This window comes from Homarus americanus, unplaced genomic scaffold (assembly GCF_018991925.1).
Source record: "Homarus americanus isolate GMGI-L3 unplaced genomic scaffold, GMGI_Hamer_2.0 scaffold56009, whole genome shotgun sequence".
Lineage (NCBI taxonomy): Eukaryota > Metazoa > Arthropoda > Malacostraca > Decapoda > Nephropidae > Homarus > Homarus americanus.
The window spans coordinates 4,205,990-4,233,375 of record NW_024739542.1 but is presented as its reverse complement, the minus strand read 5'-3'; the positions used below and the strand labels follow the sequence as shown (position 1 = coordinate 4,233,375).

The following is a 27,386-nucleotide window of genomic DNA, read 5'->3' as shown; positions in this document are numbered from 1 at the left end:
ACATTCACTCCCCTGTCTCAGCCCGTCGCCCGCCCTGAGAAGTTAACACGTCCTACTACCAGCTGTACTGAAGAAGAACACCAAGAATTGCAACGAAGTCTCAAGCCCTGGCCATTGTATCCATTTTGGTACTAACCGTGTAGGAGGTAGTGGTGAGGGCGACCCACAATCGACATAATTAGCAGTGACCAACACAGTGTTAAGATTTAGTTAAGAGAATATATCAATAATTCACAATCCATCGGGTAAGAATTCCCTAGCACCCTCCCCCCCCCCCCCCCGTTGAACAAGTAAGCTGTTTCCATCACTGCAATGCTCCTACTCTCAATTGTCACTGTATCTTCATGTATAGTCTGGTGTGTATGTAATAATGTCGTGTGTACAGTATATACACAGTAGTGTCGTGTAATGTGTATAATATCATGTGTATAACGTGGTACATATAGTGTGGTATGTAAAATATGTGTATAGTGTCGTATATATTATAGCACCGTGTGTAAAATATGTATAGTGTGGTATATATATATAGTGTCATAAAGAGTAAGTACTAGACTAAACTCCCTTACTGGTGAACAAAGAAGATCATTAATTTTGAAGGTCCTCTGCCGGGATAAAAGTCAATCTGAGAGAGAGTGTGAGTGAGTGTGTGGAGGAGAGTTTTCGTCTCCTCCCCAGAGCAATTATAAACTTTGAGCAAAATATCGATGGACAACGTGTCTTAAAGATTTTGGGGGAGTTTTTAAGAGGGAAGGCTTTTGTTTTTTAATAGAACAGAGAGAGAGAGAGAGAGAGAGAGAGAGAGAGAGAGAGAGAGATTTACCAAGAAAACTGTTAAATGAAGTTGACGGCTGTACTGTAAATAATAAAACAGTACTATACCTTACCACTAGTAATTGGTTGACGTCGTAGGTAAAGGTGCCACAACAGCCTCGGTCACTAAACACACAACACCAGAGCCAGTTTATTTACACAGGTCAACCACTCCTTAATATATTCGTCAATGGAGATACTTTTTTTTTTAATGTGACATACTTTTATAGCAATTTGGTTACTTAGGGTTACTTATCCTGAGAGTTTTAAGTGCATTTATTTGAGTCCGATTTGCTTATTACTCCAAGTACTCATAGATAGAACACGTTAGTTTTATTATTTATGAAGAACAAAACGCAAATGTGATGTATCAATATCATCATCTGTGGGGGCAAGTTCTACGTATTTTGATAATAATTAAGACTAAAATCGGACTCAAGATATATAAAAAAAATCGGACTCAAGAAATATACTAAAATCGGACTCAAGAAATATAATAAAATCGGACTCAAGAAATATAAAAAAATCGGACTCAAGAAATATAACAAAATCGGACTCAAGAAATATACTAAAATCGGACTCAAAAAATATAACAAAATCGAACTCAAGAAATATAATTAAAACTTTCAATATAAGTTTAAACTCTAGTATAAAGTATATATAATTTTCTCAAACTACCACTATCGAACAAAAAAAAATAATTAAATTGGTATATCAAAGAAGAAATACGTGAAAACATATTTTTTTTTTTTAACAAACATTCAGGGACACATTTTAGCTACACCATGATAATTCTCAAAAAATTATTCTATTACTTTTCCTTGACGATTATATAAAAATGATTGAAAAATGAAAATGGAATTGATAATGGTGACGGGAGACAGAGAAGTTCCTTAAACACTTAGAGAGATTTTTAAGATATGATTTTTTTTTTTTTAAGTTTCAGTTGTACACATTCTTGAGTTACCATTGAGTGACTGTTTTAACCTAAGGGGGAGAGATGGTGGGGGAGATGGGGGGGAAGAGATGATGGGGAATGGGGTGATGGGGTGGGAAGAAGGAGGTAGCAGGAGGAGGGGGGGCCTACATGGTGTCGCTTTTGGATTGGTGAAAAGAAAAAAAGAAAAAATCAGAATAGAGAAGAGAGAGAGAAGAGACTAAAAAGAGAAGAGAGCAATACAAAAGAGAGAGAGATAAAGAGAAAGAAAAAGAGGGAGGAGAGAGAAACAAAAGAAAGAAGAGACAACGAGCTAGACTCCCATTCATCCAGCTAGCCAGCCAATCAGAAAGACAGCCAGACAACCAATCAGAAAGACAGCCAGAAAGACAGCCAGACAACCAATCAGAATGATAGCCAGACAGACAAGAGATCCCCAACTAATGATAATGAGACTGCCATTTGGATTTTAAAGAGAAACACAAGAGAATGAAAGCAGCGTGACACACTTAACCTAACCTAACCAAAGGCTTCTCCTCTTCTTCCACCACACCACGTGTCGCAGGAGCCGGGAGAGAAAGGGAGTCTCTCTCTCTCTCTCTCTCTCTCTCTCTCTCTCTCTCTCTCTCTCTCTCGGCTGGTGTTGTCAGTACGAAACGATAAAACGTAAACATTCGCATTGTCAATCTCAACCCATTTTTATTTTGTTTTTCAATTTTCTTTCGTCTTTTACGTTTTTCTTCAGTTCTTCTTCATTGTTAACTTGTTCTCTGTTTGCTGTTCTATCTTTTGTGTTTTCTTCATTTTCTTCATTTCTTTCTTCATTGTAATTCTCTTTTCAATTCCATCTTTATTGTCTTCATAATCATCGCCATCTGGATTATTTCTTTCATCTCCTGTTTTTATCTTATTATCTTCGCCTATCTTTATTGTATTCCATTATCATCATCACCATCCTACTTATCTTCCTCTTTTCCATCTCCTCTTTCTTCTACTTCTCTTTACTATATGTCCATCATCTTCACAATCTCTTTCTCCATCTTCTGTCTTCACCTGATTATTTTTTCGTCTTTTTCTCTCCCATTTTCATCCATTTCTATTTCTTCCTCTCCTCTTTTCGTCTTACTTTGCTTCTTTCTTCCTTCTGTGTCCTTCTTCCCTCTTTCGCCCACCGTTACCAAGGAGCGACTGGACATTTAACTTCTCCAGGTGAAATAATTCTTAATTAAATTACAGAATAAAACCACTTACCGTTGACTTTTACTGTTGATATCTGTGTCTAACAGCATGGTGCTTATACCTGTTGTGGCTAAATGACCAGTTCTGTTGCTCGTCTGTTGCTTTCTGGACTACCATTACTGTTGGAATTGGTAGTATGGTAGTTATGTTAATTCTGTTGCTAGGTTACCATCATTAACGTTGGTTTATTAACTGCTTACTACTGTCTTCTGTAACTCAACTACCATTAAAATTGATTCAAAGGGAGCATGGTAGTTCTCATCCTGAATTGATGCTACCATAACTCTTGTTTAATAACATTTTGGTAATTAAGAAACTACCATGAGATTCCTTAATAACATCGTATATAAGTAATGATTAAAAAACTATATATATTTTTTTCTTAAATTTCACTCTCCATTACCCCTATGTTCCTTCCTACTTTGTGTAACAGAGTCCTTCAAGATAAAAGGTTTCCACTTAACACCAAGAAGTTGATCAGACATATGGCCACACACTCCAACACTTCGTCCTCGAGTGTGTGAAGATAGAACCTTTTAGGGACAGGTCCAAGCACACTGTGTGTGAAATGGCACAACACTTTATCTTTAATGGCAAGAAAGCCGACATATTAAGACTGTATCCACTTTTTTGCACTTGAATACCTCTCACGGAAAAGTGAATAACAAAGTGTGAGGCCAGACATACCGCCTCACACTCCTGTACTCTGTAACATTCAATGCACAAAAAACTAACCACTTTCATCCTCCCTGGGCTCTTCCTCCTCACCTCATCACCACCCTCCTCTCCCTGACCACCACCTCCTCCCTCATCACCACCATTACCCTCCCTGGCCTTATCCTACTCCTCTTCCACCCTCATCACCACCACTTTCTCCCTGGGTTCTTCCTCCCCCCTCATCACCACCCTCCTCTCCCTGACCACCACCACCTCCCTCCTCATCACCACCCACCTCTCCCTGACCACCTCCTCCCTCTTCATCACCACCCACCTCTCCCTGACCACCACCTCCCCTCATCACCACCCACTCTCCTGACCACTCCTCCTTCATCACCACCCACCTCTCCCTGACCACCTCCTCCCTCCTCATCACCACCCTCCTCTCCCTGACCACCACCTCCCTCCTCATCACCACCCACCTCTCCCTCACTCACACCACCTCTCCCTGACCACTTCCCCCTCCTCATCCTCCCCCTGACGTTTACCTCACACACTGCTCAATACCCTCCCACCTCATCTACATACACACTGTGCTTGGTGGCAAGGGAGGCATAGTGAAGCGGGTGGTGCGTCTGTGACCACGACCACACTGTACCCAGAGTCGAAACTGCACTCTTGCCATTTTTACATACAAACGTGTTTATAAATGATGTATGTACACATTTATAAACATCCCTATTGCCAAACCTGCTGATACGTACACAGATATACACGAATTTTCAACTCTCAGACACATATGTGCACACAGGAGACACGTACACACTCAATCACACCTATGTACACATACGCTGTCAGAAATAATCTTTTTTTTATGCCGTTAACGAGTGTCATCGGCCTGTGATTTACATTGATAATATTGTATTCAAATTACTATTGTGTATTAATCTTTAGGAAGTTATTTTATCACCGAAAAATACGATATTTTTTAGGACATACTTTTATCATCCAGAAATACAATGTAAAATATTCCGTATTAAATTGTATTGGCTCAAACTCATCAAGTTAATAATTTAGATGAAATCAATTGTGTATCAATATATGGCTCCATTTTCTTCGATCAATTTCTTTTTCTTCTCGTTTTTTTTCTTCTTCTTCTTCTTCTTCTTTTCTACTCGACTCATTTTCTTCTAGTTCTCTTTTATTTCTATTTCTTAAAAGTCTTCTCTTCTTCTATTCACATTTTCTCTTCTTTCTATTCTTATTTCAATTATTTATTTTCTTTCTTTTTTCTTTTTACCTTCATCCTTCTTTTTCCTTTTTTCTTCTTCCTAATTATTATTAGTTATCCTTGTTCTTCCCAGGGCCATTATACTCTCTCTCTGGATAGCGCTCATTTAATACTCAACCATTATCATAATTATCACCAGCACTCTTCTTAACACCATTTCCCCTTATTCAGAAAACAATATAAGACTGTCACAAACGAATGCCTATATCGTCGCCACATCATAAGATTCACAAATATTCACTTAAGATTGTTTACCGAGAGGAGATCAAAGGGTATTTAGGTTTCCTGTAATCCGAAACAAGTTGGGAAAAACGTAAACTTTGGAGCGGATGGAGAGTCACGAACGGTTCTTTACCACAGCACACATCAGCCCTAATAGACCGTGATCACGCCAGCCTCCTCTTTTGCTCTCCCGGTAATGTCGCACAACACACTCACGAACATGGCTACACGCGCGTGCATCTATAGACATACACGTATTACGCCCACGCATACAGACACAGACATACACACACTAACGCTTACACAAACACGTACAGAAAAATAATGAAGTGTGAAGAAAATATCGTCTTTTGAAATTTATATAAAGTTTCTCTATCAGGACAGTTCTTGTAAACACTGTGTAGGCTGCTGACTCACCCGCAAAAGCCTCACGACCTAGATACAATTGTCATTACTGTTTGATATAATAAATGAACAAACCAATTTTTAAGAAACATATTAACAAATGGGTTTGGTAAGATCGTTTATGTCGTCTGTTTTTAAAATAATCGTTAAATAAATAAATGTTTTAAACTGTGCTGTTCGTTGTATTTCTCAGATGTTGCACTTTAAGTCTCTCGTCGGGTTGACACTTCCAGCACACGAGAGATTAGCAAGCGTTAAGCCCTGCCACATGAGAGCGTCATTACGAGCAGCCACTAGCCCAGGGTTCATGGCAAGATCACAGGTAACGGTGGTGGCTAGAGACTACCTAACAATATTTTAAAGTATATCTCAACCCAACTAAATCTGACTTAGTTTATTACCACAGCAAAAATTGACAAGCGCCACAATTAGCAAAATAACTGCACAGAGTAACGTAACATTGCTCCTCCTCGTAAATATAATACACAAGACACGTACAACAGACGCTAAGGGAAACATACTGTAGTTTTCTCTTGTGTAATAACGTTTTATCTTCATTTTGAGAAGCAATTCACTTGACAAGATGGGAGAAACTGTGTTATAATAGCAGGAAAAAACTTTAAGCGATCTATTGAACAAATTATATATCGGTCAGATCAAACCCTTGTGTCTAGTGCAGAAATGATCAACACTTATCTGCTGTTCGTCTTTAGTCTTGGTGTGTAAATAAATGATCCACGGGATGACCCTGAGGCGATTATAGCAAAAGAAAGTGGGATTTAATAAAAGCTAAATGGCGTGATCAGCTGCCATTATAGAGGGTGTGTGAGCGGCACTACTGGGAGACGTCTGAAACCACTGCCACTCACCCCACACTAAGTGGCGCTGGGATACTGCATGGAAATCTTGAACCCAGTGATAAGAAGCGTGAGGAGATTTAACTGTGCATCATGGTGGAGATTTCAAAGCCGCTTCTGACTTAGTATATCCCGTCTGACATGATTTATAACGAATATTTGTGACCAGAATTAATCTAAAATTCTTGATTGGAGTATTGCTGTTTTGAAATTTTACGTTGCGATTATTTTTCTGAGTATAAATCGAATTAGTTTGTATGTTGTGTGTGTAATTAGAGTGTGTGTGTATGAGTATATGCGTGTGTGTCAGTGTGTGTAAAGTGCGTGTGAGTCGGTTGTGTATATATCCATGATGAAATATATTATAGGTAAGTTATATGTAAAGCTATGCACGCATGTATGTGTGTACTGAGGATATACTGTGTAATAATAAAAGTAGCTGCTTTGTATCGCATATATTCTGACTACAAGTAAAATGTATGTTGAGTCATTGGCAATGGTGCAGTATCTAAACATTTCTTCAATTGTATGTCTGCCCTTGTCTGCGAGCATTTCAGAAAGTGACTGTAAAATTCTAACCAGTATTAACGATCAACAAATATCCTCGACGACAGGAAAACTCAGACCTGAAGACATAAGGAGGTAGTGAAAAACCTTCCTACCCAAAACACCATTCTCCACTCACTCCTAACTGAGTCAACCAGGGTGTGGTGGGCCGCCTGCTACGCTGTGTGAGAGAGAGAGAGAGAGAGAGAGAGAGAGAGAGAGAGAACAGAGACAGGGTGAGAGAAAAGAAAAGTTCCATCAATACGATTCTATACAATGAGAAACATAATCACTCGTAAGGTATAGAGTTTATCTTACAGGTTCTGGAGACTCTTTGATTCACTCGCCACAGTTTAAGGTTATAACTGTGTATGCTTAGGATATTAATAAAGCGGTGAGCGAGGGTGTTAAAATATTAAATAAAGTATTAAATTTCCATGTATAAAAACTGTCCCCAGGAGTGTATTTGGTGAGGGAGAAAGTGGTCAGTGGCTGTGTTAGTGTGTGGTTGGTAATGTATTATACTGAGTGAGTGACGCCGGCTGGCCAGGAATGTAGATGATACCGTATTGGTGAATGAGTTCTTTTTACCGATGAACTTCTTATTGTGTCACTGATGATATAGGTCATTTATACTGTAAATTTTACTATCATTTATGTTTTTTGTTTAGATTTGCTACCAAAACTGGATTATATCATTACTGGTATAATTTTCCTTACACTCGGCAGCCCCAGCAGAAAAGGGGTCAGTCAAGAAAAGCGTGAAATAGGTTGGTTAACGCAAAGAAAACTCGCCATGATATACCTTACATATTAGCTCTGATCCTGTGATGTTGCGTCTCTGACTGACCTTCACTGAGCCATGATGATATAAGTATTTAAAGTCAAGAATGCATTTGTTTGGTAGTTCCGGATTATCTCTCAAACATTTCATCATGTTGAACACTAGTTGCCCTATCGAGAAATCAAACACCAGTTGTTATTATTGAAAGGTTTATGGATCTTTGTTGTGATTGAAATAAAAATGTCTCTGACTCGTTGAAGGACAAACTTCAGAAATCTATCAATAAAATTTGAAAACAATCAGTCATAATGATTAACAGTTACAGCGTTATTACAGGGGGAAAGAAACACAATCGTCAATGAATCAGAATGAGTTAGCTACTCTCCGTTCATGGGAGGAAAACCCGTATCTGACGGATCAATATAGTACCAGATAAGACTATATATATAATAACAATACAATAAAATATCTTAGGGCAGTGATTTACTTTCATAGGGCGAAAGCACCAAGGAGCGTAAAACCATCTTTAGAGAAAGGTCTCGTGAACTACTGGACAGAAAGAGTGAGTCAGTGACTCAGTGGTACTGGTAGGAGGGCGGGAGTTAGTGTGTGGGCAGCCGCTGTGTGAGGCGGACGTGCAGGTGGTGTTCCGTGTGTTGTTCCTCACTGGGCTGACCACCACGCCACCTCGGCTTCCATCTCAAGAAACCTGTTGACAGGTCCCCCTTCAAGGCTTACTGCCCTTGTGGCCACCAGCTAATGAAAAAAAAATCATACATGGGAGAAATCTAATGAAGTTTTAATTTGGTGAAGAGATAACGTACTCTTAAGAGTAAACTATATGAGAGATTCTTGGGAAACTTTATACGTAAAGTATTATGCGGACTAAATGTTTATAGATCTTTCTTTCATTTACTGTACTTGTGAATTTAACTTAAGTAACCAGAATAACCAGTGAATTTTATAGACTTGTATCAGCTGTGACCAAAACAGAATTGATTGAGAGGAGTGAAGTATTGAGGAAGTAAATTTCCAGCAGAATGTTGACAATCTATATCTTAAGAAATAAAGTGGCTTACAACAGGTAATATGACCTGTGAACTCTACTAAGAGTGAGTATTGTCGGTGGACGTAAGAAAATGATTAACCCGTTAACTTCTGCGTCTGAAAACTTATTGTTGCGTTAACTCAATTTCCTCATAGCGACTTTCTTAACACAGCACCGCTCGCAGTCACAAGTTGGAAAGGCGGCAATTTTGCTGAACATTCCATGATTTTGAGACATGTTTTGTGAGGAAGAGCAAAACTAAGAAAGACTGTTTCTCTGACGATTAACAACACAAACTTACTAGGGTTGAGAAAGTGAGAGAAAAGGGATATTTTACTAACACACAGGACGTCGTCAGCTTCATGATGGTGTTCCTCAGCAGAGTGTTGCTGACTCTCCTGCTGCATCACCTAACAGGTAGGTCCTCGCCTAACAGGTTATTGTTTGCCTGTGGGCCACATGAACACTGAGGACATCGACAGGTACTAACCTACAGGGACATACTGCTGCAGCAGACGTGTAGCACCAGGAGGATCATCAAAAATATTCATAAGTATTGCAAAAAAAAAAAGAAGAAAAAACAGTGTTTGGAAACTAAGCCAATGAGTATATCGTGTGATACAAATGTTTGATGACTGTACACACACACACACACACACACTGTACACCCCCTCCCACACACACACACTGTACACGCCCCCCACACACACACACAGTCTGGTAGATAAATCATTACAGATTCTCTCGCTGTGGTGGTAGACACTCGGTAGAAGTATCCAGTACATTCTCATAACGTTTTGCCGCTGTGTTGAGGTTATCCCGGCAGATGTATGCTCCAGTGTCTCGTAACAGGTGAGGAGGCACTATTAATTACATTACCCTGACACTGGTAGAGAAATGAGGACAGTGTGAACAGGTAAGACATCCTCATAATTACATTTTCCTAATTAGACAAGATAATAAATGTAATGAGGTCATAAACTTGTTGACAGGAGGCCACACAAACTCAGGCACTTGTCACCTCTTGAAAACGAGATTACATGAAGGTGTCTCTAAACATCAACAACTGTATCTTTTTAACATTATTTATCCTAACACAACAAAACTCTCTACACTAACTAAACCCACATTACACACTGAAACCTTCGTGAATTAGCCCCCCAAAAATATGAGAAAAAACACAAAGAAAAAACAGAGTAAAATGAAAAACAAAATTCCTTCCCTTCTTCTAAAAAAAAAATAGTGAAAAGAATATATATACAACGAAAAAAAAAAAAAAAATACTCCCTTGCTTCCCATTCTCATCTCTATATATCATCTCGACATTGCTTGCCTGTGACGAAGGAAAAAAAAAATCTAATCTTACAATGTTATCCCAACATTTCTATAGGAGGTTCCCGGCCACCAGAGTCCTATTTGACGAAACCCAATCTAAAGTTACCCACTTTATCAAGGACCGGGGCCATCACCCTACCTTATACCTACCCTCCCAGTTCCATGGCTCAGTGTACTCCCTCCCTCCCTTACTCTAGCGTTTATCACCCTATGAGTATCAGTGGTCCTCGTTCCCTCACTATATACCCGGCCCTCTACGGCACCTTATTTGGAGAGAAGGAGAGATACATATACTGCAGTGGAGAAATGTATCAACAAGGAAATGAAATACACTACACAAACTGTATTAACAAAGGCTTATACGTACATGATACTGCATTAATAACAAAAAGACGTACATAAAACTGCATTAATAACAAAAAGACGTACATAAACCTGCAGATATCAAATATTACACGCAAACAACAATTATAAACACATTCAGTACTGTAACCGCATTGTCATATAATAGTACACCGTAAAAACAAATTTAAATACAAAGACTCTAAAAGTAATACGTTGTTATTATTATTATTAGTAGTAATATTATTAATTATTATTATTATTATGTTCAGACTTAATGCCGAGAGAAATATGCATAAAAGATCCTTAGTTTTCACGAATTTCAGGACGATGACACCACCCAGGTCCTTCTCTAATGACATTCCCACCCACTTTTAATATATTCCTGGATGTCTTAAAATTAATTAAGAAATCCCTGAAATATCATGAAGTCTCTCAAACAAATGTGAAGAAGAAAAAAAAATCTCTGAAACTTCAACATGTTAAGTGAGTCATAGACGTGAGGGATGTTATCAAGCACCTCATTGTACTGTTCACCCAAATGACCCACGAAAGGCAAAATGATAAAGTGTATATCATTCATGTTACAGGAAAGGGAGATGTAGATAATATGTTTTTATTGGTATATGTGGTACATTAAGCCGATCATTATTTACTGATTGAGGATTAATGAGATGAAACTAAACCTGGATACGAGCTGAAAACCTGTGATTAGTGTCAGTGTAAATATAATTCTCTCGTCGAACCGTAAATATTTAGGTTTGATGTTTAATGACCCGAGTTATTGTTATGACGAACTGTGGGTTTTGTTCCCTGACTACCACCACCACCACTCCCATCCTCCACCCCATGCCCACCACCACAACCACCACCTCAGGCTCGCCATAATTATCGCAGCGTTGATTTGTCCCGTGTACGTGCCGCAAGACGATGACTGACGCTGGGGCGGTGAAGCGACAACGGGTGAATCAGATGAATATTGCGAACCTTGTTGTCGGAGGGGGGTTACCATGGTAGAATACGTCTGATGCAATAAAGTAATGGGAGTGAATAAGTGACACTGATTGAAGGTGTGTGTGTGTGTGTGTGTGTGTGTGTGAAGAATAAACTCGACTACTGACCTACAAAACGTTTCCTACACTACACTCGATGACTCATGACCCGGCGACTGTTTTGAGAAGTGATCTGTTCCCCCAACTATTATGGCGTCATTTTGTTCTTTGTATTTTACTGCTCGGGATAAAAGTGATTAGTCAGATGAATCCTGGTCCTAATAAGCCCCAGTTCTAATGAGTTCCAGTTCTAATAGGCTCAAGTTTTAATGGGTCATAGTTCTAATTAGCCCCAGTTATAGAAGGCCTCAATCATATGGACCACAGTTTTAATAGGCCCCAGCCCTAATAAGCCCCAGATCTGATAGGCCCCAGTTCTAATGGGCCCCAGATCTAATAGGACTCAATCCTAGTGGGGCCCTGTTGTAATAAGCCCCAGTGCTAATGGCTCCCTTAACCAGTTGAGTACATGGTATAACTGTTGTTTCCGTAGCAGCAGGACTGATAATACTCCAGCACGTCGACCTATCAGCTTAAAATAATCAACAGCTTACAAAAATCAACAGCTTAAAGTAATCAACAGCTTTAAATAATCAAGAGCTTAACATGTTCAACAGCTTAAAAACGATAAGATTATTCCTGATCAGTACTTGATTCAGTTACATCATTATTGACTCATAAACGTGACTCATAAGCGTGATACACAAACATTAACTCACAAACATTGACTCAAATGTTAAAAAATCAGTAATATCTAATTATTTGTTTACGAAATACAGTAGAGGTCATTTTTTTTTCTTTTTAATGCAAAGATAAAAAGAGACTTGGTAATATTACTTTATTATTTATGTCTTTGTATAATATAAATCTTATTCCTTTATGGTGCATTTTTTCTTATTTCTCTATTTTTAATCAGTTACCTGTATATTATTTGTATTGGTGGATTTTTACTATTATACAGCTTATAAATTTATAGTATTTTGGTTTTTTTAATTTATGTATTCTATGATCACGTGGTATCTAAAATAAGGCACAATTTATGATGCTGTAACTATTTGGAAATTACTGTACCTGAACTGTATACTTTATATTTAAACCAGTATTAGTTTTAAGGTGTCACCTGCAAGACACTCCCCCCATATGTAACTATACCTTAAACCTGAACTTCTAGCGATGATTCTGATTACAATCCTGGATCAAATTCTAAACGACATATCTATACGAGTCAAGATGTTTTCCTTTATTTTGTGTGTGTGTGTCTGGTGTCGCTCTACCACAATATATCAACAGTAGTCTCCCCAGTCCACCCACACTACCAAGAACTGATCACCCACCCACACACACACACACACACACACACACACACACAACCTGGTACTCACCCTCCTCGGCACTGATCCCTTTCCCCCGGCAGGATCAGCAGAGCCGCCACCTTAAGCCCGACGAAGCTCAAATTAAACCCAGCTTGAGCTTAGATTTTGGCTCTGGGTGATCTTACCAGAACTTAAGACCTTCTCTACAAGGGATCTGCTACCATCCTACACCATCCCCACACCATTCATCTAGAAGAAGCTGGTCCGTCTTCTCACAGGACCCTATTTTTAAGGGAATATCTTCAGTACTAATATCATTTGAGGGGTTTAATTATCTTGTTAATATTCAATGGCTATTCTAGACTCGCTTTGTTCAATGAATTAATTCACTTTTATATTTACACCCTTGAGTATGACCTAATTCCTTATCAATGACATTTAACCCTTTATCTATGATCAATTATTCCCTTGAGCATTATGATATTGTACACAAGAGGTTGAGTTATCGTACCAAAGGGCTTGATTATATTGTACACAGAAGGTCAGGTTTTCGTAAGCAAAGGATTCAACTGTACAGAGAGTGAGTTAGGTTTCCGTACTCAAGGGATTAAGGTGTGATCTTCCGAAGGGTTGGATTGTCATGTTCCTGTTGATGCATATGCAGTGCTTCGTGGTGTTATCTCTCGTCTCTGTTGTTGCTGAAGGAGGAGGCAGGTGGATCAACTTTATCAACAAAAGGGAGAGAGGAGGATGAAGGGTGCATGGGAAGAGGAACAGGAGTGATTTTAGATGGGTGTAGAGGACAGGAAGATCTCTGCTTTCCTCTAACAAATATGATATTGGTTTTATACTTTGTTTTAGTTGAGTTTTCTTTCTTTTTTTTCCTTTTTTCCTAAACTCTTTTATGTGTGATAAGTGACAAAGGTTCTATTTACCGCTGAGGTGCTAAAATACCATAGCAAGATTACGAGTAACTTTTATACCTGACGCCCCCCCCCCTTCATGCTACGAATCAGCTTCGAATACATGTGAAGAGAATGAAACACGATACACTGCACATGATAGGAGTGTATTATCAAACAACCTTTTTGAATGGTCGCCTTGGCTTGTTTTGATATCCACTACTTTATCTGATTCCTCCTAGCATTTCAGTTCCCACCTTACCTGTATGTCTCGGAGTTCGCTTTCCTCTCTCTAGTCAACGATAAAAATCACTAAAGCTCTTACTGTAACTTGAAACTAATCACGTTGCTTATCACAAATTACGAAGATACTGACATTCCTTATTACAAATTAAAGAAAGTAATTACGTTGCTTATCACAAATTAAGAAGAATTTACATTGTTTATCACAAAATTCTGGAAACTGGAGCACAGGCAGTAGATATATATATCAAGTCAACGTGTTATTACAGTCTCATAGTCGATTGGATACTTGCATAAATTCCTAAGCTACTGTAATATTAGATTAAATTTTTAGTGCACTGAAGAAATTTGTGTTTACTTTAGAAGAAAAAAACATATAAACCTGGAACTCAACATACTGTAAGTTGAGTAAGGGCAGTCCAGAAAATTCTGAGTGAGCGAGTGAGTGAGTGAATGTGTGTGAGTGAATGTGAGTAAGTGAGTGAGTGAGTGAGTGAATGTGAGTGAGTGAGTGAGTGAATGTGAGTAAGTGAGTGAGTGAGCGAGTGAATGTGAGTGAGTGAGTGAGTGAGCGGTGAGGAGGAGTGAGTGAGTGGCGGTGAGTGAGCGGGCGAGTGAGTGAGTGAGTGAATGAGGAGTGAGTGGTGAGTGAGTGAGTGAGCGAGTGGAGTGAATGTAGTGAGTGAGTGAGTGTGAGTGTGTGAGTGAGTGTGAGTGAGGTGAGTGTGAGTGAGTGTGAGTGAGAGTGTGTGTGAGAGTGTGTGAGTGAGCAAGGAGTTGAGTGAAGTGAGTGAGTGAGTGAATCAATATTGAAATTCACTGAATTGACTGACTGACTGACCAATATGAGAGATGCGTGGCAGTAAATGCTTGAATTTAGTTTGTGTGTGTGTTATTGAGTAGACACACACACACACACACACACACACACACACACACACACACACACATAATTCATCCTTAAAGCGCACGCACACCCACTTACAAATGCAACACACACACACACACACACACACACACACACACACACACACACACACACACACACACACACACATAGATAATTCATCAATGCACGCACATACATAGCACACAATGCTACACACACACACACACACACACACACACACACACACATAGATAATTCATCCTTAAAGCGCACGCACACCCACTTACAAGCACACAAATGCAAATACATACACTCACACACACACAGATATATATATACATATATCAAATACTTCAATTAATATAAATTACCATAAATTTGAGGTCAATCAACGGTACAGTTTAATTAATTTTGTTCAGGAAACTCTGTGATGGAGGGAGGGAGTCAGGGGAAGGGAGGGAGGGAGAGGGAGGAATAACGATGAGTTAGTACACAGTTATAAATGACGTGTATATGTTTGTCCACGTAGCCGACACAGTCAACAAACCCGAACGCATCTACAGTGTTAGGTGGTCAAGGGTGTAGGTGAGTGTATCGTGTAGGCCAGAGGTGTAGGAGTATTGTGCATGTCTGTAAACTCTCTGTATACTTGGTCTCTCTCTGTGTGTGTGTGTGTGTGTGGAAATACAAAAACATTGGATTATTTTCCCTTTATCGAAACACTGAATTAATTGTGATGTTTGTTTTTCTTCACCTGTGGACTCGAATGGGTTGGCTGATGTCAGTGTATCTGTCGAGTCGTTGGGATTTATTCGACAATCTTGATATAATGATGTATAATTTGTAGAGATTTTTTTTTTTAAGTATATGATTTATGTCGGGGGAGGAGGGGAAGGGCGGAGGGGAAGGTGGGGGGTGTAAATCTTGTCATCTAATCCCGTAGTTACTGATATAATTGAGTCAAATGGGTAAAAATTGGGTAAAATAAGGTTAAATGGGATCATATAAAGGTGAATTGGGATATTTTTTTTGAAATAATATATCCAAGGAGGACAGTTTGTTCTTGGAGTGTTTAGTTTAAGTAAATCACCAGCCAGGAGTTTCCACACATCTCATTTACCATCCTTCAAGTTTACACATCTGTTTCTTTAACCTACACCTGTTTCAGTATTACACACCTGCATCATTAACTAGATATAACCTCTCTCTCTCTCTCTCCTGGGTGTATCGAGGGTGTTCATCAGTTAGGTGTAAGCCAGAGTGTAGTGTTGTGATCCCCAGACAGTAGGATGAAGAGGGTCACACCAGGTGGTCTAGCGGTTCATAGTGAGGCCGGGGGAGACAGGTGACGGAGGCCCTTGGTGATGATAACATTTGTCACTGTTGTTCATGGAATTAGTAGCTTAAATTTGTCAGTTAATTGGGAACAAAGTTAAATAAAATATATAGACGAAGTTCATTAGAAAAATAATGAACCATCAACTATTATATTAAAACAATGAGGTATACATTTAGGTAATGTATATAAAATATTGGTATATAGACAGTTATATAATTACATGTATATACACATTTTTATTTTCTGACTAACAATATTGACACTTAAAAATCTACTTTCCTAACTTTGGTTTTTTCTTCAAATGAATCAATAACTTAAGGGAGTACACAATAGAATTTTAGCTCATAATTTTTTTTTTATTCTTGATATAAGAGTTTAATTACTAACCTTGTCACTCGCTTAAAGACCTTAGTTGTGTAAGCGCATTAAGAAGTATGACGCTATAGAGAGGTCATACTCAAGAAGCACTTGGCATATGTTCTGTAATATATTCTCTATTATATATCCTCTGACATATCCTAAAGGCCTTATATTTTTGTCTTAAGTAATTAATGGGCGCCTCTTAACTAGAACTATACCTCATATTTTTCTTATCGTGAATGGACAGTCGTCAGGAGGCCCGCTGAAGGCTTGATGACCTACAGTATACGCCCCTGTAATATCACCATCTTACTCTGGGCAATTTTCTAGTTAATGGTTTAATACAAGGTAACTTTTTAGCAGTCATCAGTAGGTATTGAGTTTTTATAAGGCAAACTCCTTTACGTGGGAGTTCAACTTTAGTTCACCTTGACTGTGTATATTTAATCATGTTTACATATACACACACACACACACACACACACACTAAAATACTTCCTACATCAATAAAACTTCTGGTAAGGACATTACGGACAACATCAAATCCTAACCTAACCCAACCTAACATAACCCAACCTGACATAACATAACCTAACCTAACCCTAATAAAGGTATATTGTGTAACTTTCATGTCAATTCACACACCTGTAATCAGATTATTTCTTGAAGGAAAAAAAAAATATTATTTCTTACAGCCACCACCACGACCTTGTTGTTTTGATGTTTACTGCGGAGACAGACAGACCGACAGACAGACACAGACACCGACACAGACAGACAGACAGACAGACAGATAAATAGATACCTCTTAACCAGAACAAGACTATGATGAACAGAATACTGACGGCGCTAAAGGCTAAAACAAGAATTTATTTTTTTATTTTTTTTATTTTAACCAATACATGAGCGTTGCCTGGAGCCTATAACCCAATAAGGTGTAGTAGCTGGTAAGACGACCTTCATCAATAAGAAAGTAAAAAAATAAATAAACAATAAATGAATAAATGGAAGATATGAAAAAAAATATATATGACTGAAGACTAAAGCAAAAAAAAAATATAGAAGGTAAATGAATAACTGTGTACCAAAAAATACATATACACAATAAGACCAGTATATAATTTTTTTCTTCGTAGTCAGACTAGTTGGGAAGAGAAGGAGGTTGAGGAGGGGTAGAGGTGAGGGTAGGGGAGGGGAGGGGTGGGGAGAGAGGGAAGAAGAGAGGGGGGGAAGAGGGGAGGGGTGGGCAGGAGAGGGAGTCAACAAATTTTTATTGAACGAACTCTCAAATAAAAAGGAAATTGGGAAGTAAAATGGTTTGTACGTTTTTTAAGTCAAACACGGACGGCTCAGATTTAGTCACTGGTCGCGTTCAGTCGTCCTTGAAAAACAGAATCTGTCATGCGTGGAAAAAAGTAAGAGAAATCCATCAATTGTGTCAGGCAAGATAGTCAATGGGGTAACTAAAGACAGAAATCGCTTAGATATCGCATAGAAATCACCCAGGAATACCTCAGAAGTCACCCAGCAACATCCCAGAAATTCCCCAGAAATACCTCCGGAAATTCCCTAGAAAACCCTCAGAAATTCCCCTAGAAATTCCCCAGATATCACCCACAAGTCACCAAGAAATCACCAATAAAACGCTGTGTAATTTCTAATGAACTCCTGTAGAATAATACAAGGCATTCTTACCCGCGTGTGTGTGTGTGTGTACAGTTACAGACAAAATTCCTCGAACACTTGGCAATATCCGGCATCTACTTGTGGGTCATATAATATGATTGGTACATACATACATACATACCTATGCAATTACTCCAATATTTCCTTAAACAAGCCACTATTAAATCACAAAAACACTAGTACACACCGATACGTTACAGGGTTTAGCCCACCCGGGCACAGGTCACTCACCCACATCGGGGCCTGGGAGGCAATAAAAATAAAAATAAAAATAAAAATAAAAATAATAATAATAATAATAACAATAACAATAACAATAACAACACTAACACTAACGATACCAATAATAATAATAATAATAATAATAATAATAATAATAATAATAATAATAATAATAAAAATATTAATAATATTAATAATATTATTAAAAATAATAATAATAATAATAATAATAATAATAATAATAATAATAATAATAATAATAATAATAATAATAAAAATAGTATTAGTATTAGTATTAATAATAGTAATAGTAACAACAACAACAACAACAACAACAACAACAACAACAATAATAATAATAATAATAATAATAATAATAATAATAATAATAATAATAATAATAATAATAATAATAATAATAATAATAAAAAAATCAATATAAAAAAATCAATAGTGAGAAAGAAAGTCAAAGTAAGAGAAACAATTTAGACCCTGCAATTGTGTGTAAATGAGGCAGAAAGGCAGATCAGCAACCTGGGACTGGGGTCACATATGACAGTAGGGTCTACCATTAGACAACACATTATGCTTCCAATATCTTCCCAGGCGGTAGTACCTCCCTGTTTGATAGCTGCCTACTACCTAAGCTTTTTACTATACACCTTCTACATAAAAATTTACATAAACATTTCTCTATACACTCCTATACACAAAAAACATCTATTTGTCTTTCTGTATATAAATCAATTTCGTATCACACAAAAGCATCTCAATTCCGGGTTTAACTTTCTCTTTCACGGGGAAAATTTTTTTAGTAAACGGGTAAAATAATAAAGCAAATAAAAACTCTTGCTTTTTTTTGTATTTCTTTTCACTAAATATTCTGGCCTGTGAAATTCATGAGTCTCCCCCATAACAAAAAATGGAAAAAAAAATCAGTCTGCATACAAAAAATAAAGTATAAAAAGTTAAGACTCGCTAATGCTATTTCCCATGACTCCAAATTCATTATTTTTGTTGGGTTAGGTTAGGTTAGGTTAGGTTAGGTTAGGTTAGGTGTTTAGACTTAATCAGATAGTTATAGTAGATTAAATTAGGGTAAGTTTGAGTCAACCAGCTGGATCATAACTCACCATCTAGCAGCCGGTGTACGTGGATGAAGCAGAGAGAGGAATCAGCAGTGGATGGTGGAAAAGCCTGGGAGGGTTAAGAGAGGGAACTGAGGGCGGGGAGGTCAAGAAAGAGAGAGAGAGAGAGAGAGAGAGAGAGAGAGAGAGAGAGAGAGAGAGAGAGAGAGAGAGAGGTAAATATTGGTGGCCTTGAGATTCGACCTGTTGTATATTTTAGTATATATAAATACTAAACAAACCACCACGTATTTTACTGCAACGAATAAAACGATACCTTTAAATTTGCCTCCAGTTTATATGTGTATCGTTCTTTTATACGCTAAATATTTATTATTATTTGGATGGAATAATATAAAAAAAAAACACTAATTTTATTTATTTTATTTTCTAACATTTGTTTTCTCTGAGATATGTGTACAATAAATATGTTGTACATTTTACTAATTAACTGTATGTTGAACTTATGATAAACCACTAGAGTCATCATCATTTTAAGCTTCACGTATACAGTAATATTTAGTATTAACAGGAGAAATGAAAAGGTTTTGTGTTGAAGAATTATACTGATATAATTTGCGTCCTATAAATATACTATGAATACTCGTTCTATGTTACAGTGAAACTCTTTTAAAGCTTAAGGTTTTTATCAGTAACTACAGTTTATTGCCTATACTGACACCTGTATAATAAATAATGACATGTTAGTAAAAATAATGTGGAGAAATAAGCGGTTCGTGATTATTATTATTATCCATGATAGCTTGTCTTGGTTTGGCCGCCATGTTTGTTTTTCTCTTGAATCAGCTGAGCTTTGTTTACTAGCTCAGCTGATCAGTGTTGATTACCCACCACATTAACAAAAAAAAAAAAAAAAGTGAGATAAGGACGAGGATTAAGCCAGCTGGGAGCAACACACGTAAGGATGCTGCAGCTCTCAGGGAAAAGGAGTCCTGCTGAGGGGCCCACAACATCCCTCTCCCTCTCTCCCCAGAGGACGCTCAACTTTACCGCGTCAGTAGAAGGGGAGGAAGGTGCGTCGAAAGTTTTAACGTTATATCCCCGGACAGGTCAAGGGTCGGGGGGTGGTAGGGGGCCATGGGTCATCAGGGGGAGGGGGCAGTAAGGGAGGGACAAGGGGTGTGTGCGTGTTTCTGCCGGGGAAGTTGACCGGGGGTAAATTAGCTCATCCTTCCCTCTCTCACACACACACACAAATATACTGCATGTGAGTGTGGGTATTAGTTTGTAGATTTTGTTGTTCTTTGTCTTTTTAAACAGACTACAAAAATTAAGAAACATTGTTGAAAAATGTTATATTTTGTTCGTAAGTCCTTCCTGGCGAGATTAAATTTAAAAGTTTCAAAACTAACCTAGAGATATGATACATACATACATACAGCTGCCAGTGTTCTAAGAAATCGAAAAATAAATGCAGCCAGGTCAGGAAGGGAGAGGAAGGTAGCGAGGTTATTGTGTGCAAAGAGTCGACAAAATACTCCCAAGATTTTTGTAAGTACAGCCCACATAGGTAAAGGGAAGCTTGTATTTCAACAGTGTCAATACCCACTGGCATCCCCTTCAGTCGAGTGCACTCTCAGCTGAAGGGGATGTCAGTCTCTATTGACACTGTTGAAATATAAATGTTTTCATCTACCGGTGATTTGTTTCTTTTATTGATTTTGAAATGTTCGTTAACATCTTTGGTCGACAGCGGAGTGATGTTTTTGTTATGAATGTTTAGTTAAAAGTCTGATATACAATGATTCCTTCTCACTATTCACATTCAAGTTAACAAGTTTGAGAAGTGCATCAAAATATTATCCGAACGTATGAGCAGAAAAATACGATTAAATGAATAAAAGATCAAAAAGAGTCCACAGTGTCAGATTTTTGGGAACTACTTAACTTAAAATACCTTCAAATTTCGCTTTCGGCTAACTATGCAAATATGACCTTGACCTTTGACTTGGTGACCTTAAGATCAATAAGGAACACAATCTTCCCCTGGTGAGCGAGATAGCCTCTGCAGTATCGTGCATACTGGTACTTAGAAACCCAAGTTAGAATCCAGACACCAGAAGTCTTTAACACAACCACCGCCATCAACAGCAGAGAGATAAGTTACAATAATGTTCCTCCACGTAAAAAAAAAAGGGGGGGAGACGTAAAAATAAAGAAAAAATTACTTACAATTAAATTAAATAGAAGAAAATTGCTGAGGTTAACATCGAGGTTCCAAGGATATTAGTGAAGAGGTACAGCGGCCAAATAAGTTCGAAGACCCCTCAACTTATATAGGGTAGGACAAAAGATCTGGTAACAGTACGATATATACCCGTACTGTCACTTATACCACCCACCTAACACTCCTCATCTCCCCTTACCTTTACATTATTACCAGATCAAACCCTGTGCAGTACTTGGTGGATCTCTGCGAATTTATTTGACCGAGTGTTACATGAGGTATAGTGTGTGAGAGGATATGAGAGTGATATTGTGCTTCCTGAAGGCTACAGTAGAGGTGTGTTGGGTGTTGTTGAGAGAATACCGGTACATGTAAATGAGACTGAGATACATAATTATTACATTATGATACAGAGAGAGAGAGAGAGAGAGAGAGAGAGAGAGACTGTGAAATCCTGCCCTCTCCACCTGATAAAACACTCACCTGAATGCCTCACTCTGGTGCTTACCTTAAAAATGACAAATTTTTAAAGGCTTCAGCCAAACTCTGTGGGACCAAAAATAGACGGTCACTGGCTGGTCAGGCATTTTTCTGTGAAATCCTGCCCTCTCCACCTGATAAAACACTCACCTGAATGCCTCACTCTGGTGCTTACCTTAAAAATGACAAATTTTTAAAGGCTTCAGCCAAACTCTGTGGGACCAAAAATAGACGGTCACTGGCTGGTCAGGCATTTTTCTTGTGTGTGTGTGTGTGTGTGTGTGTGTGTGTGTGTGTGTGTGTGTGTGTGTGTTTTTAAATAGTTTGGGGAAAGGTATATATATGTGAAAAGGATGCAAAAGGAATGTTTGGGAAGTTCAATGCAAACAGAGGAATAATGGAGACTTCTGAAAGAGCTTATCTCACAAGACACACACACACACACACACACACACAAACACACACACACACACACACACACACACACACACACACACACACACACACACACACACACACACACTACGAATTTCCCCAACAATACGGCACAAATATCATCAATTGACACTTGAATTCTGTAAGAGAAGAGAGGAATATTATATCACATCTTCCCTGCATAGACACATTAGTAAAAAGGAGATTACCTGAAGATTAAACACCCCTAGTTTATATCACCTGAAGATTAGACACCCCTAGTTTATATCACTTGTAGATTAAACTTTAATCTACAAGTGATATAAACTAGGGGTGTCTAATCTTCAGGTGATATAAACTAGGGGTGTCTAATCTTCAGGTGATATAAACTAGGGGTGTCTAATCTTCAGGTGACATAAACTAGGGGTGTCTAATCTTCAGGTGACATAAACTAGGGGTGTCTAATCTTCAGGTGATATAAACTAAGGGTGTCTAATCTTCAGGTGACATAAACTAGGGGTGTCTAATCTTCAGGTGACATAAACTAAGGGTGTCTAATCTTCAGGTGACATAAACTAGGGGTGTCTAATCTTCAGGTGACATAAACTAGGGGTGTCTAATCTACAAGTGATATAAACTAGGGGTGTCTAATCACCAAAGCACCCCTAGTTCCTATCACCTAATTAGACACCTATCACTGTGAATTAAAGTTTAATCTACAAGTGATATAAACTAAAGTGTCTAATCTGGGTGACATAAACTAGGTGTCTAATCTTCGGTGACATAAACTAGGGTGTCTATCTTCCAGGTGATATAAACTAGGGGTGTCTAATCTTCAGGTGATATAAACTAGGGGTGTTTAATGATTAAACACCCCTAGTTTATGTCACCTGTAGATTTGACACCCCTAGTTGACTGAATGATATTGATGTTAACTTAATTATTTTGATATGTTTACACCTGACTTTTTTTTGTTTCTGGTTATGTCACAATTACGGTAGACTGAAGAGCGAGGTGAGGAGCAGCTGTTTGGTGTTGTTGTGGTCAAGAACAGTTGTGTTTATTATTGAAGTGTTTGAATATCAACATATATCTCTCTTTTTTTTCTTTGTTCTCTTACACTCTCTCTTTCTCTCTCTCTCTTTCATCCTCTCTATTTCCCTCCGTCTCTCACTCTCACTCTTTCTCTCTCACCACTAACTTCACCGGACGGCTGCTAGACGAGCCACGAACCCGGTGTACCGTAAACAAACCCTTGGACCAGGGGCAGCTACAGAGGACACACATCCACACACACACACACACATCCATCCACACGCACCTCATCCATCCACACGCACCTCATCGACTGTGTTACAACGAGTTAGCGGAATGTTACCTCCCCTTAAAGCAGGTATACTGTTCCCTCATCCTCCTCGCATATTAATATTACGTTTTACAGACCCAAGGAGGTGTTCTAAATGTATTAAATTCAAAATAAATACAAAGTTTCAACTCTCTGGACCGTCCCGTTAGGATCTTTTTTGTTTCTTCTTGATTGGCTGATTTTTTTTTTGGGGGTATGTCATGGAAAGCCGTCGTGATTGGTTGATCTATAGGACTCTCACCCTCCCACCATGTGATTGGTAGATCGATAGTCCTCTCTCCCTCTCTCCACCTGATTGGTCGATCTATAGTCCTCTCTCCCTCCCTCCACCTGATTGGTCGATCCATAGAACTCCCTCCCTCCCTTCCACCACTTGATCGTTTTCATTTCCATAATACCCTCCTCCACCTACCTGTCCAGCCACAGTATGTTTGACTATATTACCAACAACATTAGCGTTATACAGGTGAAACTCAGTACCACATATATATTACCTGTTAATATTAGTACTTATTAGTTCCAATTTACGTCACTAACAAACTCTCAACGACCATTAAATAGTATGGTGAATATCTTGTACGTATATTTAACCACTTTTAACACTTATGGAGTGACTTTTTATACCCCGCAGCGAAATTGATAAGGTTATGTGTAGGTCTTCAGTTCATGGGGGTTTATTAGTCTCTAAGTCTCGATTTTGTTTACTTTTTTTTTTTTGGTCACGGGAATAGGAAGAAGTGTAGGGTGGGGAGAGGAAGGGAGAGAAGAGGGTAGAGGGGAAGAAGAGGAATGTGGACCGGGGAACAGGGAAGTGTAGAGAATAGAGAGTAAAGTGGGTAGTGGGTAAAAGAGGAAGAGGGGTGGGGGAGATGTATGGGGGGATAAGAGAAGAGGGATAAGGAAGAGGAAAATAAAGGGAGTGAGTTGAGATGTAAGGGTAGAAAGGCGTGTGAAATAACCTAACCCAACCCAACCCAACCCAATCCAATCCAACCCAACCTAACCTAACCTAACCTAACCTAACTTAACCTAACCCAACCCAACCCAACCAAACCCAGCCCGGTTCGGTTCCATTGGTAAACATTTTATTTATTTTTTCTGACTGAGGTAAAAGCAGAAATATGTTAATCTCATTTTAGATGGTACATTAACAAATTAATAATTATTCTCTGAAGCCTTTCTGAGTACACTTTTCAGAGCTGGACAATAGCCGGCCATATTAATCTCATTCCAGACTATACAATAACAACGTTTCTATTATTCAGTGAAGTATTTATTTAATGATACGTCAAAAATTTTGTTGTAATAATAATAATAATAATAATAATAATAATAATAATAATAATAGTAACAACAATAATAATAATAATAATAACTCACAATAACAACAGTAATAACAAAACAGATTTAGGTTTACGGTTTAGTTAAAATTAGGTTAGGTTAAACTAAGCTTACTTTTTAATTAGGCTTGCTATCCTTTTATTGAAATAGGTTAACGCTAAGACAGTCCGAGTTAATTTAACGAGTAAACTAGTGAACATCAGAATGAACCAGAAAATTAACGCCAATCACCAAGCCCCCATGAGCGTGTATTCTGTCCACTCCACCACCCCCATGCGCGTGTATTCTGTCCACTCCCCCACCCCCATGCGCGTGTATTCTGTCCACTCCACTCCACCCCCCATGCGCGTGTATTCTGTATCCGTCTGTCACTCCACCACCCCCATGCGCGTGTATTCTGTCCACTCCACCACCCCCATGCGCGTGTATTCTGCCAACACCCGAGTCGTCTGGGGACCTCTAGCTGCTGGACACAAAAGCCACAGTCGGTGAGAATTGCCCCGTTCAATCTCCCGGCTGTCGTGTGAGGTAGTGGAGACCCGTAGGACGAGAGGCCGATGTTCCTCTTGGGACCTCCTGGGTGTACCGGTCTCCTAGTGGTAGAGTGAGGAGATCAGATGGGGAGACACTAGCATGGAAATCCAATCTCCTGGTGATAGGGGTGATGTTTCCTGGTGATGGGGGTGATGTCTCCTGGTGATAGGGGGTGATGTTTCCGATGGTGATGTCTCCTGATGGGGGTGATGTTTCCTGGTGATAGGGGGTGATGTCTCCTGGTGATAGGGGTGATGTCTCCTGTGAGATAGGGGGTGATGTCTCCTGGTACAGGGGGTGATGTCTCCTGGTGATAGGGGGGGGATGTCTCTGGTGATAGGGGGGTGATGTCTCCTCCTGGTGATGGAAGGAGTGATGTCTCCCGGTGATAGGGGTGATGTCTCTCGGTGATAGGGGTCTGGTGATAGGGGTGATGTTTCTGATGGTGAGGTGATGGCTCCTGGTGATAGTGATGGGTGGTGATAGGGGTGATGCTTCCTGGTGATGTCCTGGGTGATAGGGGTGATGCTTCCGGTGATGATGCCCTGGTGATAGGGGGTGATGTCTCCTGGTGATAGGGGGTGATGTCTCCTGGTGATAGGGGGTGATGTCTCCAAGTCCAAAGAAATAAGGGAGGATGGTCAACAGTAAAATATTATGACATGGGAGACCGATGGGAGATCGATCTCTTAGTGGTGAAGAGGGAGATGTCTTATAATGGGAGACCAGTGTCCTCGTGGCTGGAGAAGAAAAGGTCATAGAGCTTATGAAATCTAGTATAGGAGGCCGATCTCCCATAATAGTGGTGTGGTGGACAAGCTGTCAATGTCTCTCCGGGGTACAATTGGGTTGAGGCCTATAGATTTTCAGGTAGTAAGTGGAGGTCGGCGTCTCCACCTATTGCCGAGTCTACTAGATAATATAGAATGGGATTTTAATTTTTTTTCATTACCTCCGACTGGCTCTTCCCCTCTCTCAGCTGGCTCTTCCCCTCTCACAGCTGGCTCTTCCCCTCTCTCAGCTGGTTTCCCCTCTCACAGCTGGCTCTTCCCCTCTCTTAGCTGGTTTCCCCTCTCACAGCTGGCTCTTCCCCTCTCTTAGCTGGTTTCCCCTCTCACAGCTGGCTCTTCCCCTCTCTCAGCTGGTTTTCCCCTCTCACAGCGGGCTCTTCCCCTCTCTCAGCTGGTTTTCCCCTCTCACAGCGGGCTCTTCCCCTCTCTCAGGTGGCCCTGTCCTCTGCCTACTTGTCAAAAATACTGGAGATAATCATGAGGAAGAAATAGCTCTCAATCAGAAAAAAGAGAGAGAGAGAGAGAGAGAGAGAGAGAGAGAGAGAGATTCAAGTAAGCCAGGTCGATACTAACTAGACACACAGCCACCCAGGTAAGCCAATTCTAGGCCAACCTTACGTGTACAATATTCATCACGAGGACACACAGGTGAGGAGGCGTTAATGA

At 39.2% G+C, this 27,386-nt stretch overlaps 1 protein-coding gene and 1 long non-coding RNA gene across 2 annotated transcripts in view; one reads left to right on the top strand and one right to left on the bottom strand.

The window, feature by feature from the left end:
• The window catches only part of LOC121874886, a 97,006-nt gene that overhangs the window by 17,965 nt on the left and 51,655 nt on the right, over positions 1-27,386 (bottom strand). The gene's annotated exons all lie outside the window — the stretch shown is intronic.
• Positions 8,348-27,386, top strand: part of LOC121874884 — a 113,881-nt gene continuing 94,842 nt past the window's right edge. The window contains exon 1 of the mRNA XM_042379204.1: positions 8,348-9,213. Coding sequence (XP_042235138.1) covers positions 9,159-9,213 — 55 coding nt within the window. The 5' untranslated portion in view covers positions 8,348-9,158. The remainder of the gene's footprint in view (positions 9,214-27,386) is intronic.